The 17,508-nt window shown below is 38.2% G+C and overlaps 2 protein-coding genes across 3 annotated transcripts in view; one reads left to right on the top strand and one right to left on the bottom strand.

The window, feature by feature from the left end:
* PDGFD (platelet derived growth factor D) overlaps positions 1–17,508 on the bottom strand; it is a 218,477-nt gene that overhangs the window by 86,090 nt on the left and 114,879 nt on the right. The gene's annotated exons all lie outside the window — the stretch shown is intronic.
* Positions 16,012–17,217, top strand: DDI1 (DNA damage inducible 1 homolog 1). Its single transcript, XM_057750496.1, has one exon. The coding sequence runs from the start codon at positions 16,012–16,014 to the stop codon at positions 17,215–17,217; it is 1,206 nt and encodes a 401-aa protein (XP_057606479.1).

The raw sequence follows: 17,508 nt of genomic DNA, 5'->3' as shown, positions 1-17,508 counted from the left end.
TCTGAATTTTTCAGCCCTCAGAAATCTCTCTCGCCTTAAAACAATCCGTTAGCATTCCTTGGCTGTTTTTCCTGTCTCTTTTATTATTCAGTATATAGAAATAAATGCCAAGGACATCAGACAGGAAGGAACATTGACTTCTCTCCACCGGAAGCTGAGTCTTGGTCCACACAGTCAAATGCGAGCCCTCATCTCCTTCTTCCTCCAGTTCAAGTTTCCAGTCTGGCATTCAACATAGCCTTCATCACTGTCCTGTCCAACCCCTCACCCCCTCCATTATAAAAAATACAGTTCTTAAAATTAGGAATTTTCATAAACCCCAAATGCTTAAACATAACAGTACTCAGTAAACAATAACTGAAGTTTGGAAGTTTTGATCTTTTCTCTCACCTGAAGGACTTTTTGTGGATGCCTGACATATGTCTTACAAAGACTTAATCAGATGACATTGCCTACATCTTTATCTTACTACTTATATCAGGATACTAACTTTTGTGAAGAAGGGCTGAAGTCTTGTAATACCTACACCCATGAGAGCCTTACAGAAAGTAAGTGCACAATATTTAATTGTTATGGGTGTTACAGACAGGATCTTTGGCATCTCCTAATGGGCCATTTTGTACAGATGCATCACTGTCATTTATATCTCTAGAAAGATTTGAAAACTAGTACAGTGACAATCGCTATTCTTGCTAGTAATTATGGAACAGAGAGATTTTTAGATTAAAAAAAATGAGCAGAGTACTTCAGTATGTTATGGTACGTGTGAATAGGGGGAGGGAAACAGAATTTCTTGGGTCTGGTACTGTGACAAAATTTAGCATGCACTGCTTTATTGCCTTTGCCTAGAATACTCATTCCTTTCCTGTCCTCCATTTCCCAGAATGAAAGCTTCTGGAAAGTAATGACTGGGTCTTGTTCATTGTTACATCAGGAGATAATGCGAGCTAATAGGAGGCTTTCAAAAACTATTTTTTTAATGAATGAAATTCAGAGTATTCTTGAAGCAAGATATTCATGTGCATTTACATATGAGGAAGCAGTACAAGAGAAGTCAAGCAACCAATCCATTTGTTGACTGAGTAGGTCCATTTGCAGTTTTGAAACCAAAATTCACAAACCCTGTAGTCAAATGTATGATGTGTGCTCCTGCTAGACTGCTTCTATAAACGAGGATGTCTTTTAGGGGTCTGGCCAACACATGTGATACTTCTTTCTTTGTGAATTGCAATGCAGGAGATGCCCAGGTGGCCCCCACTTCTCAGGGGTGAGCTACATTCAGCAGTGTTTATAACCCATCATTGGGTCCCTGGCCCTTGAACATTCTGTGTGCTATGGTATGTCCTTTTCTGCCTCCCTTTCATGCCCCAGTGAATACCTTAATCCTTGAGTCTCAAATGTATAACACAGTGCCTGGCACAAGATGAGGCCCAGTAATATCCAGAAATAAATTATTCAATGATAATAAAAGGAAAAATTCTTCCTTATAGTAAATCAAATTCTACCACATTATGACTTATACCCATTTAGTCATAAATTATTAACATATTTATTTGGTTTTTATTATTCGGTGCAAAGTACAACAATAGATATTATAGGGCACAAACATAAAAGATATAAATCCTAACAAAGCAAGGTGTAGAGACGGAAACTCAAACTTAATCCTGAATGCCAACTCCAAAAAATTATAAGACTTCTCCTGGAGTAGTGCATTGAGAAGGTTTCTAAGACTTCAGACATACTCTAGGGGAAAGACTACCATATATAATTATTAGCACCTACCCTGAGTATGGGAGGAGGATAAATGGTCATACATACATATCATATTTGCCACCTCTATTGTAAAAGGACTAATATGAGTAAGCTTTCTTAAAAATAAATTTGTTTGGATGGAGTGTTCTGTACTACTTTCTAATTGTTTGTCTTTGGGAAGATCACCTAATCTAAGTGGCAGTTTCTTCATCTGCAAAGTAGTGAGGACATTAACTTGTCCACGGACCAAAAACAAACAAACAAATAAGCAAAAAAGACAGGTGGAAATGCTTTACAAAATCTAAAACAGAAATGAGAGAAATTTCATTTAGTTAAACAGACAAACAGAAAAATAACACACAGGAGTAAACAAACAACAAATTCTAGGCAGCAAACATTTTAGAAGTTTGGAGGATGGTGAGGCTGAGCCAAATTTATTGCTTCAAAGAGAAGAAGTAACATATGTACTAAAATGCAAAGATGGAGACATACACTTAATATTTTAAATTTCTAGAAATGTTAGGCCCCAGAGCTATTTCATTAATTTTTTTCTAATAAGTCTGAGATAACTGTGGCTGTCGACATAACACTGAAAATACAGACCTCATAAAGTATGACCAGATTTCATCCATTTAATCTCCCAAAGATATTACAAATAATTTTTGATAGCTCCTAAATGAAAATAAAAAATGGAAAAATATTTCAATCTAATAAGAATGAGATATGTATGACAAAGCACATAAATATTAATAATAGCAATAATTATGTTATTATATCAAAGCTGTATTTTGATAGGTACCTTGTACAACATAAGGGAACAAAATAAGGCAAATGGAATACATATTTTTCTATTTAGATCTAGGAAAATGACTATATTTTAAGAATATTGAGCTTAGGATATGGTCATATTTTATACTCCCTTTTTCTTATGCCTTTATATAACTGCCAAGTTTCATATCTAGCCTAATATTATACTAGTCCCTGGATGCATCTGTACTGCTAATGGAGTAGTTTCAAAAAGATAGGCCCATTAATGCCAATATAAAGTTATTGAATTCCCTATGTTTTAACTTCGCTTCTGGAGATTTGTGTATGATCTATGAACTTTCTAGACAAGTTCTAGGGCAATGTTATTCAAAGTGCTTGTCTGCTATGTGATGAAGAGCCTGAGCTGGGTTGAGAATCAACATACTGCTTCCTTTGTCAAAAACTTCTTGCTATAAAAAACAACTTTAGCAAACTAGATAATGCACTCAGGGTCATAGTTAATGTACCTTTGGTGCCAGTTCCTTATCTTATTGCAGACTAAGAACAAAGGGTTCATGGGAATGGCAGCAGGTCCACAGATCACATTTGAGCCGCACTGGTCTAGGGAAAACTAAAAATAGGTTGATTCTTTGAAGTCTGACCTACAGGATCACTAGCCTAATTAGCTGGAGTATTCTAGAGCTTCTTCCCTGCACAGCATTATTTTGAGAGAGAAAAGGACACTGGGGCCAATTCTTAAGTGTATACTATGATAGATTTCATTACTATTCCAGTTCTTCATCCTTCCGTAGTTTCTTCATTCTTTGCCATGTGACTTTCCAGTAGTCCCTCTAGAGTCAACCACTTCATTTTCCTGCCCCATTGATACTGTGCTTGGGAATGTGACTTGATTGAGACAGTAGAATTCAGGAAGAAGTGTTGGTGTGTCAATTCTGAGCCTAGGCCTTAGGAGTCATCCTGTGTTTCTATTCAACCATCCTCTGCTTCTACTATTGTCATAAGAAGCACATGTACTGGGTAGCCTGTTAGGCTACCAAGGATGAGAGACACACGGAACAGATGTGGATCCAACCTGAATGTAGGAGGTAACACCATACAAGCCTAGTCTACGTATGTCAAGCTCCATCTGACCCCAGACACGAGTGAGAATAAATAATTCTTTGTTTTAAGCCACTGAGTTTTGGGGTGGTTGTTACACAATTTATTCTGCAAATAGCTATTTAATGTATATACAAAGGGAAATTTTAAGAGTCAAGGTGGAGGACGGTTGCTGAGATGAACAATGTTGGAAAGGGTATACTCCCACCCTGGCTACAGGCATGGTGGAAAAGGTATTAATAACTACGTTTATGAGTAGCACATTCATCAGATGTTAAAAACTCCTGATTTCTCAAGTTCTGAGAATCCCCACCAGGGCTCTGATACAAGGAAGGACCATTCTTCCTTATTTTCTTCCCCAGTGAGTGTAACAAGGAACAAAAATAGAATATGATGCACAGAGACCAGAAATCTGTTAATGAAAGAAGAATGTTTTGAACTGAAATATAACAGACTTCAACCATTTACTAAAGAAGAAGAATTTTAAGCTAATAATAGACATATATATAAAGTTATAGTCTTCAGTTTGCTTTCTTAAAATAGTCACGCTAAAGGAAAAGATTCAACTGATTTCCTACTATTCTTTGTATTTTCTTTTCAAGTTCTAACTTAATGGATCCTGTGTTCAAAATTGATAGTTGGACTCAACAGCTCAGAGAAACAACTGCATTAATTTATATAGCTTCTGTGAGTAGACTGGACAAACAGGACTGCTTATAGAAAATACTTTCAAAATTATTATTTGGAGTGTGATATTATAATAACATATACTTTCTGTCACACTCTGAATGGATTTTACCCCTCCAATTTCCTAGGTCAATTTCCAAAACACTTGGTTCCAACCATACCATGAGGAAAGAGAAATATGACGTTAAGATTTTAAAAAAGTGAAACAATATTTGATCTTGGCTTCTGTTTTTACAATGTCAAGCCAAAATTTAGTGTATATATCTGAACCTTAACAAATATTTAGTTAAATTTAGGTCTGTACACACACTGTAAATTTATAGGCCATTTTTTGTCGTCATTAAAGTTTCCTGTACACTATTCGATACTATTTGGGTAATAACTATATAAAATGTAGTTTTTACTTCTTCAAAGGTTTATTGGTTTGTACTTCCAGCTAGTCAGAAATGAAAACTATGGAACGACTGTTGCCTGAAGGAACAAAACATACACAAAGCTTTGATTTAGCAAGCATAGCAAACTGCAGCAGCTCACTTAATAAAGTGGCTACAGCCATTCTGGGGGGCTCCCCAGGGTGAAATGTTCCACTTTGTATAGCTTTGCATATAATTAAAAATCTGCCACAGCTATGACCTTGAATATCTTCTGGAATAAAGTATAATTAAATAACCAGAATCTCAAGTAAATAACAGCTGCAAGACAAGCAACAAAAAGGTCTTCCGAGCATCTTTCTGAACTACAAACTTCTTTGCCCCAATGCATTTTAAATAGAACCCTGTCTTTTCAGGAAACTCTTGATCTGGAAATATTCAATCAAACTTTGCCTTTTGCAATTAAGGTAAAGTTTCTCCCATCTCACTCAACTCACCTAAGACAGACTTATATAATCATTCTAGAAATGCTCCTGCCTACTGCTCAGTATTTAAGAAGTGCTGATTTTGAGTACAAGGGGAAAAGATGGCATTAACTTTTATGAACAGTTCTTTTTTTTCCTATAAAAAGGCTCACTATTGATCCATTCCTTGTAAATTTCAGTTTTCTCCTAATGTCTAGTCTTAATACCATGTAAAACCAATCCACTGTTAAGAAACGTCACATATCTTTTCCTTGAAACACATTATGTAGCCATAGACTAAAGATTACGTAAACATGACCGGGAGATTTGCTAAACAGATGCTCAGCATTTCTCCCTCAACAATGAACTAGTATTGTAGCCACAATGGACACTCAAATGGACTTTTATAGGTTGGCAAAATGCCTATTATAACTTACACATTTACTGCAGAAGTTCTCTTAGAAATGATTTCCCAATTATGTCTAAAAGTCATATTCAGAGTGAAATTACCACAACTTGTGTCTCTAATATTGGCCATATTTTAATATACAAATGTTGCTAACCTAAGAAAAAAAGGTGTACAAACTTGGGACATCCTGACTAGTGTTAAAATGATCCCAAACTTATCTTCAACATCTTTGCTTTTGACAACCTCTTAGAAACTTGAACATAGGTGTGATACTGTAACATTAACTAAGGCTATGAGGAATAAAAATCACTGAGTGACGCGTTACTTTCCTTTGTGACTCTTGTGAACAAAAAGGTCTCACAAAATACATAATTTGGCATTTAGCATCAAGAAGGAGTTTTTATCTTGGGCTACACATTTAGATGATAAAATAGCTAAATCAAAAGAATATCTCCAAGTAAATGCTTAAGAATACATTTGAACACGATGATATGATACAAAGGAAAATGGAACAACACTTTTATTTATTACCTATCATGCTGCTATTCTATCCATATTGCAAATGTAAAACAAAGTGGTCAGAGAATATGAATTTTCTTCAAAGAACCAGGATAAGTCTTCTGAATTGCATACAAATAACTGATACTTAAGTCAGTGTCTCTCTAATGTTTGCTAATATTGTCAAAACAATGAGAGACACACATAAGGCCTCTGTCAAAAATGTACATACAAATTACCAGTTTACACATATAAGTGTCAAATCTGCATAATCTCTACTGAAGAACTGATCTCCGCAAGCTGTGGGCAGAGTAAGGAACACATCCTTAATCAAGTATCATGACGTGATTGATGCTTAAAAATAAGCCCACAGACCAACGCCAGGTGGGCTTCTCAGGAGCCAACAGGATATCAACACTGAGACTCTTGTCTAAAGTGTAAAGAAACTGATGCACAGAACTAAAAGCTTCAAAGTGGTGAACTGAATCTCAGTACATCCAAGTCCCTGCCCTTAAGACTTATGTCAAGCTGTCTACATTTTATTATACATTGTAATTACCAAGTACATAAAGCTGTGAGTTTAACTGATGGAGCACTTTCGAATCTGAATCAGCCAATTCAGAGCAACAATTGAGAACACTGTTACAGAATATGCAGAATGAGTAAAAGCTGGACACCCACACTGATCCAAGCATCAAGATCTCGACCAGATGATGTGAGATGTAAGTCCGTCATATTTATCTTTTTGTAAAATGTACACGAACTGTTTGAGAATCTAGAAGAAATGACTGAAGAAAAACCACACACAACACGATAGATAAATATATAACCACCCTCACCCCCGCCCACCCAAATTCATTTATGGTTGTTTCTCCACAGACGTTAATACTGAGACAAGGATGTGGATGCAGACAGTTTATTTGGGAGGGCATCCCAGGAGGCACAAGTGAGAAGTAGATAAACTGAGACAAGGCAGGGAGAAAACCTAGTGAACACATCATTGCCGCGGGCCACTGCAGTTCAACACCTCTGAGGAACCGTGTGTGGAACATACTTCAGAATTGCCCCACAGAAAGACGGGAGAAGCTGGGGCATCTGCCCACCAAATTCCATCTTTTGCTGCTTGAGAGCTGCTCCTGGAGACATTAAAGCCCCAGCACTTCCAATCTGAGGAGGTATGAGCAAGTTCCTCAGAGCCACAGAAAATAAGACACAAGGGCTCCGGAAATGGGAAGCTGTCAGGATTTACAAGAACACAAGCCTGGGCTCAGGGAGATAAGCTGGGGCAGCAACAGCATCTGCTTCAAAAGCACAGGCATCACAAAGTCACAGCTTTGTGTATTCAGCAGTACTGTCTTTCTAAAGCGCTGATAAACTTTCCCAGCCTCTGGGCAGCAAAGGTAAACACTTTCTGAATCTGCCTTCCTCACCTCCCCCTTTCCTCTAGACCCCACCTTCACCATCTGAGTGTCAATTCTCACATGGACTCTCTACAGAGGCCCTCAAATGCCCTTTGCATTTTTGCCCCCAAAGCCAGTACAGGAGGTGGGAAGCTAGGGCAGGCAGAGTTGTGTTCCAGCTGCTCCTGACTCAGTGGCTGTGGCTGTCACACTGTCTTCTTTTGACCTCCACCTGCTGATTACTGGGTTAGGAGAGGTTATTATCAGCCCATGAAGTGCCATTACATGCTTGGTTTTCTGCAATACCTCTTAAGGCTAAGCTTTATGGATTCTTGCTTTCCTATTTTGATCCTAACCTACGCCACACTGAAAGGAAGCCTGCTCCTTGGGCATACATCCAAAGCATCAGAGACTTTAACTGTTTTCTGATGGTCTCAAAAGTAAGGTTCTTGCATCTCAAGATACATTGGTGAGGGTAGACAAAAAGTAGAAAGTAGTATTTAACGGATCCATTTAAAATATCTATCCTTTTTATATTTTATCTTATACAGTCTTATATTTAGTTTATATGCACATATCGAGAATGCGGTCAAAGTTTCTTGTTGATTCTTTTTAACTAACGAGGTGCAGCATCAAAAAGCCTTGAGGGTTCTGGTCTGAGAGATTGCATCTGTTGTTCTGTGGCCACAGGATCAATGACCACTGTCAAAACAGCAGTTCTTCAGGGGAACTTCTAGAAGGCTGCTATCAATTGTCCTGAGGAGTCCCCTAGGTTTGCAAACCTCATGGCCTCGTGGTTACACTGTCCAGCCCAAATAACTCTGGACATCCACTCTGAGTGTTGATTTGCTCAGCTCTGTAAATTGCTCTGAGGGTTTGGTTAGAAAAAAGAAAGACCTTTGAGGAAGGCATGTGGAATGAGGTTCTCTCATTGTTCCATCTAACACATGACCATCCACAATAATGATTCCAAATCATAATTTATGGGAAAGACCATACTTATACTCTTGACATCAACCTCAACAATTTGGTTGCCTACTAACCTGACGTACTTTGCAACACTTTTAATTATGGTGAACGGATTGTCTTTTCGTATGTTCTTTCTGCTAATAATTCTGCAAGCACCTTACAAGCAGAACCTTACTGTCTACTTCCTTCAGCTTGCAAGAACAGCTTGCAGACTGCTATGGTTAAAAATGACACTGAATAAGTTGTTGAAACAATGCACTCTGAATGGATTTATTTTCAACTTTTGAAGGATACTTCTTGGGGTTTTGAAACAGATTAGTGACAGACTCTTGATACTACCCTGGGAAGCCTGGAGTGCAAGGTTGAAGAGAGTAGGGGCAGCTCTAAAAGCACAACAGCACTCAGTCCTAGTCAATAAGGAGTTAAAAATTAATCTGCATGTCACCAGGATATATAAATTTCATCCTCTCTTCTTAACTTTTCTGAGTTGTTAATTATTGCTTCTACTAATTGAGGGAAAAACAACTTCGGTAGAGTGCTTTTCTATTTACAGGACAAATTCAAATGGTCCATTAAGCCCACACCAAAATCTTATGGAAAAGAGATCACTGTCATCATCCCCATTTTATATAAGAGGATAATGAGGCTCCAAGAAATATATGCTTTGTCCAAGGACATTCAGATAATGTGACAAACCCAGTGAACATAAATCCTACTTTATTTTTACTTCAAAGACACAAAAGGCTTTCTATCTTACTTATCTGTGTATCCAATCCTGTTCTAGTATGCGTGTGTGTGTGTGTATGTGTGACTGTTTTTCCACTACTACAAATATAGAATACTATTGTTTTATACAAGGCTAGAATAACATATCTTGATTAAATTTTTGTCACTAGTTTTTTAAGATGCTTGTATTTTGTTGATGTTTTTTGGTCACAGAGGCAGAACGAGTTGATACTTTCAAAGAAAAGAATTTGCAGCCTTCTTTGCAAGGAGTGATTCACCTAGAGCCTGTTTTATTATAAGATAAATTCTTTTTCTCTTATTGAGGCATCTTGTATCTGGGGTGATCCTAGCTATTTCAGATGAAGAATTCAATACCATAAAGGAATGATCTACCTAGGACTATAAAAGAGAAAGTAGAGACCTAAGGCTAACTGATAGATAAATTTGCTACGTATCCATCCCAACAAACACAAAGTATACTTTCTACCTGAAACTGTCACTGCTTTTTCATTTAGGCTGGCTTACAGCAAGTTCAGGAGTCGATGATCCTGCTTGGTTTAAATTTTTCACTAAAGAAATAGTCTGAGAGTACAATTTTAATATCAGAAACCATGACTTCAGTGGGGCTCCACTTTTTGATGTCAATCTAATGCCAGTATATATCATGCTGTAGAAGCAGTAATTTTTGAGTTACCCTTAGAACATTTGGTCTAGTGTCTCTTAGCCACAGGAATGAAGGGCTCACCACAATTCTATGTTCTAGATGAAACACACTGCAGTAGGAACATGAAATCATACCATGTCTTTGTTCAAGATTAGTAGTAATTTAAGTTGTTTTGAAGAAAAAAAAGGAAATACAGAAAAAATAAGACTCAAAAACAGTTTTGTTAGGGTTGCCAAAGACATTTCTGTTCCATTTCACGTATAGCTTGTAAAGAAAAAAAATCAATGATCCTCTCTTCTTTCCCTTCAACATCTGAAACTGGGTCTCTTATTTTGAAAGTCAGGGTATGTGGTTTCTCTGATTAGTTCGTGTCCTTTGGAGGCCTCCAAAGAGAGAGTATTCATGTTCTTGGAATAAGCAACACTGAAATATTTTCCCAATATGTGAGTAAATAAACGCATATCAGCAGTTAAGCACATTTTATGAGCTGAGTGAAACAGAATATTCATAAGCAGAATGGAAATGGCAATGGAATAGAGGACTAGCCTGGGAGTTTCATGACTCTCAGAAAAGAGAGAGAGCCCACGGAGACATTAACACTCCCCAACCATTCTGATAATAAGAAGGAAAATTCTTTGGACCTGGTATCATTTAGATGGCCTAAGAAAGGATTCTCCTTGTATCTAGGCTGCCAAATTTAATTTATCTGAGCAAAATAGGTGAGTTGATTTCTCTTTTATCTGCTAATTTTTTTTTTAATTGAAGCCTTTGTTTATCAGGCTTTCTCATTTCCATGGTTGGAATACAATTAAAGTCTATAGACAGATGGGCTTTAGCCATGCTAATTACCATGGTGATCAATGAACTCAGCTGCTGTTTAGAATAGAGAAAGCTACATAAACAGCAACCTGGAAATTTTGTCTTTTATAAGACAGTTGTAGAAACATCACCTATCATGCATAAAATTCATAAAATATCCACATGATCATGTTGTTATGGTACAAGGGGCTTCTTTATTTATTTGAGATCTTTTCAATATACCTCTGTCCTATCAGGAAACGGTACATCCATTCTATCTGGACCAAAGTGTCATGATAAATGAAGTGACTGGCTATATAACTGGCTTTTGGGGTGGCATGGCTGGTGGCTGGAGGCCTCTTCAGATCCTTCCTATTTGGACTGCATGCTAATTACTCTGAACCCTATGGTTAGATGTCTCATGTGTCAGAAGGGAATATATGTGGACAATGCAAAAACTGGTTCCTTTCAGAACATTTGCACTATATTATCCATACATGTGCAGTACCATCAACACCTTTTTAAAAATTAAAGAATGATATTCACTAAGTATACACATTCACGTTAAAGGCACTTACAAGGACATTTGGAAATTCCTGATGCAGCCTCTACACATTTTCTAATAAAATATCTCCACAGGCTAGACAGTAACTTAAACTAAGACTGACAGGCAATGCAATGCCAAAGTCCTGAAGGAATCTTCACTAACTCTAAAGCAGAGGAAGGTGAACTGAGAACAAGACCTATGCAGATTTCAATTCAGGCACTGTACCGGCTTTTCCTCATGATAAAGACTGCCTCTTAGCTTAACCAGGCAGGCTCTGTATAGAAATAAACATGGACATTCATTCTGTTTGTCTGTGTGGGTGCCTGTGTGAATGCTAGAGCTGGGTACCTATCCTATACCAATCTTACCATCCTACTGCATTCATTTGGTAATAGTATCTACAAGGAAAAAAAAAAAAGAACAGTAAAGTGTCTGTGTGTGAGAGGAGAAAGGAGTCAAGTGTGAGGTATGATACATCAAGGAAGGGATTGTTCCCCCAAACCCAGGTGGGTAAAATTTAACTATGGCTGTGACCAAATCATATTTCCAGGTTGAACTCAGTAGCATTTTCACCAGTGAATTTTCTGCACAGTCCTTCCCACTCCCTGCACCCCCACCCAAACAATTAACCTGTAGCTCCTCTGAGCAAGCACAGTATTTTATTTACACATCTGTCATGACTCTCTTACTAATTTCTGTTACATAAAATGATTCAAAGTGCATGTGTTTTATCTGGCCTAGTGGATATCTTGTTCTTTGGAGGAAAGTGACTCCTATTCATCTTTCTGTCCTCAAAGTCCCTGGTCCACTGACTTGCTCATAGGAAGTGGTCATTAAATATTTACTATGAGAAATTATTAACGTTTCTGAACTCATCTCCAAATGGCAAAAACTTAACTAATTAAACAAACCTGTAACCTTCCAAATACACATTTTTTGTAACTAATTGGACCAAGCCAAGACACTTTCACTGGTTTCCTACTAGGACTAACTATACAAGAAGGATAAAGCAGAAAAGTATAGAAATCATGACTAAATTAGAACCATTAAAGTGTATTTGAATCTACAAATAGATCTCACTGGTATTTCTAAACTATAGTGACAGTGTTTTTGAGATGAGTTGATTACAAGTTACTATAAAAGAGTAAACAATAAAAAATGGTTTGAATCATGTTCCTCAATCACAGCTGAATTCAAAACATTAAGGCCCTATTATCATCACTGTTACTATTTTGTGTTACATGGCTATTCTCACAGCAGGAATAGGAAAACAAACACATTCCTTATCTAAGGTACACTGAAAGTTAAGAAAAGTAACTATCAACCCACAAAGTTAAAAATTGCTTCTATCTTGTTTTTAACTTGTTACACTAAATTTATTTAATCTATAAACATTTCTCTCACAAATTATAAGTAATCTTCAAACCTGCAATAAACAAGTTGGGCATCCCATAGATCAGAATATCTTTTATATTCTTAAGACATTGGAAGGGACCCTAAACTACAAAATTATAGCAGCAAACTTTCTTTAAAATGAAAATACACACACATGTATATTTAGACTTGGAAAGTATAGCTATTGAAAACATTAAAAGTTATGCAGTATATACAAAAAGTTATGAATCTCTTTTTATGATAAAATGTTAAAATGACAATCTATAAAATAAAGTAAAAAATAAAGGCACAATAAAAATACTCCCTGGTGGAAAGTGACATCATCTTCATTGCATCCTCAAAGTAACTGAAAACATGTCCTGACTATGTGCTTGCTCTCTCTCTTCGTGTGTATGTTTGCATGAGTGTGCATGCATGCATGGGTCTTCTGTTCATATTCTCCATTTTTCTTACAGTAAAGAAAAACCGCTAGCTGAGTTCCCAGCAGGCTGATACAGACTAATTTCTCAGGTCTCATGAGTTTATTCAATTACCTTTCTGTTTATATATTTAAGAGGTCTTATCATGGTCTTTAAACTTCAAAAATGGGTGATACTAAACCTTTTTATAGGGGAAACCTCCAAAGGAACTAATAAAAGCTTGAACTTCCATCAGAGCATTTTAATGTGTCTATTAAATGATTAACAAATAAATGTTATTCATTAGTGGCAGTTCTGGCACAATTCACTGTATTGCAAACAGAAAAACAGTGGGAAACTTAGTTGTACAATCTATGAATACAGCTTTAAAAACCCTGTATCTTTCTCTAAATGGCACTGAAAATCTCAAGTGATGATTTAACTGTTTTAATGTCTCAATTACACTTTATTTTTAAAGTAACACCAGGTATGTATTTAAACAAAAGAATGAAAATACAGCAAGTTAATATATTTGCTTAATGTGGTTTAATTATTGTATATACTACACACTGGCATTCAGGTAGCTATACTATTTTTTCAGTTAAAAGACACTTATTTTGCTCTGTAAAGCAAGAGATGGTACTTTAAACATCAACTCACTGTACTAAGTGGAACCATCGATTATCTGGATTTTTGCTGCATTAAGTTTTTATAAAGAAGAAAATTATAAAAGGTATTATTATGGATTTACTTTCAGAAATAATTTTGGGGTTATTTACTTGGCCAGTATGAAATGAGTGTCATCTTTTCTATTTTATGGGTATTTAGACTATACAATGAGAATTGATTTTCTGAGTGATAGCCCTGAGACCTTGCAGGAGTCTCACTTACCAAAGAAAGATTCAATTTTGTTCCTACATTGTACTTACCAAGGAAGTAAAGTAAGGGAATATACTTCACAAAACCTCCTAAAGAAAAGTTCCAATAACCTTCAAGTTACCCAGATTAACACAACTATATAATTCAAATTTCCCACTTCCAAATGGTCTGTGCAATAAGGATTTAAGGTATAAGAACATTTTACATTTAGGAGTATTTTTATATATTCCCAATGATCCCCCAGTTTATTATATAATTAGAAGAGGTTTTTAATTAAAATTTTGAGGTAAGAAAATATACTTATGGTATTTGAATCATCAATAATACTGAGTAAAATGAAAGAATCAAAGAATATTCAAACTGAAGCACTAAACAGACCCAGGAGGCCATATTTATCTTTTCAGATTCCAGGCTATTTTGCAACAGAGGTTTAAGATCTGGATGGTGACTGGACCACAGAATCCAAAGGCTCCCTGCCAATCCTGACATCTTGTGCTCTATGGAATGATGACAGTTAATTGGCCAGACGTTGAGTCTCTTTGCTTTCCAATGTGTGTTCTCAGTAAAGGGTAAAATAGTAAAAAGCACATAAATGCAAAATGCCACCAAAAGTAAAGAATTACAACAAGATAGTAAAGCATACTGCATAAAACTTAGTTACGTTCAGTATGAAGGCAATGGTAACATGAAAAAAGATGCTGGCTGCTTTTGATGTGAATCCTGAATACTTGCTTTGCAAAAAAAATAAAAATAAAAATCTTATTCTTCAAAAATAATTTTATTCACTGCTTAGAAAAACAAAAACTCTAGCATTATCTCCCTAATTTATTAAGATTTTTAAGAACCACTGTCCGAAGCTGGTTGGGGTAGAGGGAAAGGAAGACAGAATGTAAGCTCTACTAACTTCTCATCTGCTTCTTAGCAGAGTAACTTGCATATGAACATGTCTCACATTATAGTTGTTCCTAAACGCAGAAGAAGCCATTACTGATCTCTGAAGAGGTTATCAGGACACTTTGAACCACAGAAGAAATTCATTAACTTAATATTTGGGGGATCAAAGGGCCATCCATTTCTATAAATAGTGAAAGATAGTTCTAAGTAATTCTAAAGATAGTTCTAATAATCTTCTACAAGAATGCTATGATGCTAGGTTTTTTTCCCCTAAAATTTTATACAATCCTCCTTATCATGAAGTGCTGCCTTTCCTGTTAAAGGCTCTAAGTCAGGCAGTCTTCTTCTCCGTCTTGTTCTCTACCCTAGCCCACCCCACATGACTGACTCATCCTTCTAAGTCCAACTCTTTCAGGAATCCTTCCCTGCCCAACAGCCTCCTCCACATTCTGCATTTGTCCTGCAGATATTATGAATTTCTTCCATGTTCTGCCATTCAAATTCATGTACAGATTTATTCTATTACATTTAATATCTCACATATCTCTGGAAATGACAGGCCTTGTCATGAGTTCTTGCTTTTATACATACAATTCTTTTTGTCTGGAGTGATTGTCACCATTTTTCACATGGGAAACGCTCATCCTTCAGCATCCCCCTGTCTCCTCTTTAGAGAGACATCCCTCAGTATGTTGAACGTGTCTGCACAGTACTTACCTCCAGTATTGTGACTTACTCATTTACCATCAATCTATATCTAGAATGTGAAATCCCCAAGGGAATGAATTGAGTCTGATCTATCTTTTTTTATATCAAGCACATAGCCTGATACTTGCCATGTAGGAAAAAGGCACTCACTGCTTGGGGGATAAGTAAAATTACATGGAATACAATTCTCAAGTGAACAAAGTGCTAATATGTTGTTTAGGAAGAGCTGAAACAGTCTTTCTCAGACCACGGTTTAAAAATGTCATGAAGCGCTAGCCTTGCAACCGAGTAGACTTGAGTGGCTCTGTTTCTATGGGAATGGGCATTCTAAGTTCCAAGCAGCAAACATACAAATGGACTTTGGAACACAAGTGTCCCCTCAAGGTTCCACGGGGCCAAGCAGCAGGCATTGAGGCTGGCAGGCGGCCCCCAGACTGGTGAGCGGTTGCGCCTCTTTGAGAGGTGAATGGATGTAAACAAAACATCAAGTCGTGAGGAGCAGCTGAACCATCTACGGAGAACAGCTCCAGTCGGCCAGTAAGCAGCCCGATGCCCTCTGCCCACCCGGCCCTCCCGGGCCCATGCCATGCTGCTTACTGTCTACTGTGTGCGGAGGGACCTCTCTGAGGCCACCTTCTCCCTGCAGGTCACCCCCGACTTTGAGCTCCACAATTTCCGTGTCCTCTGTGAGCTCGAGTCTGGCATCCCCGCAGAGGAGATCCAGATCGTCTACATGGAGCGACTCCTCGCCGAGGACCACCGCTCGCTGGGCTCCTTTGGCCTCAAAGACGGTGATGTGGTCATTTTACTCCAGAAGGAGAACGTGGGGCCCCGGGCTCCGTGTCAGACATCCAGCCTGCCTCAGATCAATTTCACCGGGATAGCCATGCCCGGGACGTCCAGCTCCCGGCAGCAGCACCAGCACCAGCACCAGCGCATACAGTCAACCCAGCAGTCCCACCACCTGGACTCTGGAGAGAAGACCACCTCCACTCAAGGGCTGGACAGCCCCGCCCTGATCCGAAGCATGCTGCTCTCCAACCCCCACGATCTGTCCCTGCTGAAGGAACGCAATCCTGCCTTGGCTGAAGCCCTGCTCAGGGGAAACCTGGACACCTTTTCTCAGGTCCTGATGGAGCAGCAAAGGGAAAGGGCCCTGAGAGAGCAAGAGAGACTTCGCCTCTATTCTGCTGACCCATTTGATTTGGAAGCTCAGGCCAAAATAGAGGAAGAGATCCGGCAGCAGAACATTGAGGAGAACATGAACATAGCGATGGAAGAGGCTCCAGAGAGTTTCGGACAAGTGGCCATGCTCTACATCAACTGCAAAGTGAACGGACATCCTTTGAAGGCTTTTGTTGACTCAGGTGCCCAGATGACCATTATGAGCCAAGCTTGTGCCGCGAGATGTAATATCATACGGCTGGTGGACCGACGATGGGCAGGGATCGCTAAAGGTGTGGGCACGCAGAGAATTATTGGCCGAGTTCACCTAGCTCAGATTCAAATCGAAGGTGATTTCTTACAATGCTCTTTCTCTATACTTGAGGAACAGCCCATGGACATGCTTCTCGGGCTAGATATGCTCAGGAGACACCAATGTTCCATTGACCTGAAGAAAAACGTGCTGGTGATTGGCACGACTGGCACGCAGACTTCCTTTCTTCCTGAGGGAGAGTTACCTCCATGTGCTAAGTTGCTAAGTGGAACTGAGCAAGATGAGTCTTCAGGCAAGGAAATAGCAGATACTATTAAACATTCAGTCATGGATTCAGGACGAAAAAAGCATTGAAACAGGTAATAAATATGCCATTACCTTGAGGGAGTCTCGGGTCTCGGGAAATTATAAGACATGAGCTCACTGGCAATGTAATCATTAAAAACATCAGTAACCACTAAACCTGGCCTTGGGACTAAGTTCTCAGAGCTGTCACTACGTAAATCGTCATTGCTTGACCCTGACCCCTCCATTTCCCTTATCCAAAATTCACTGAACCTTATCCTAAGAAGGCACTGGAGGCTCCAACTGACTTCCAGATAACCCATAAAGGGAAAACCAGCTTCTTTAGAGACACTGTCCTAT

The sequence above is a fragment of the Hippopotamus amphibius genome, chromosome 9 (assembly GCF_030028045.1).
Source record: "Hippopotamus amphibius kiboko isolate mHipAmp2 chromosome 9, mHipAmp2.hap2, whole genome shotgun sequence".
NCBI lineage: Eukaryota > Metazoa > Chordata > Mammalia > Artiodactyla > Hippopotamidae > Hippopotamus > Hippopotamus amphibius.
The sequence above is the reverse complement of the archived record's forward strand: the minus strand, read 5'-3'. Positions and strand labels throughout refer to the sequence as shown.

Bases quoted from the DNA above. Each gene is read 5' to 3' on its own strand.
- DDI1 (XM_057750496.1), top strand. From the start codon at position 16,012: ATGCTGCTTACTGTCTACTGTGTGCGGAGGGACCTCTCTGAGGCCACC.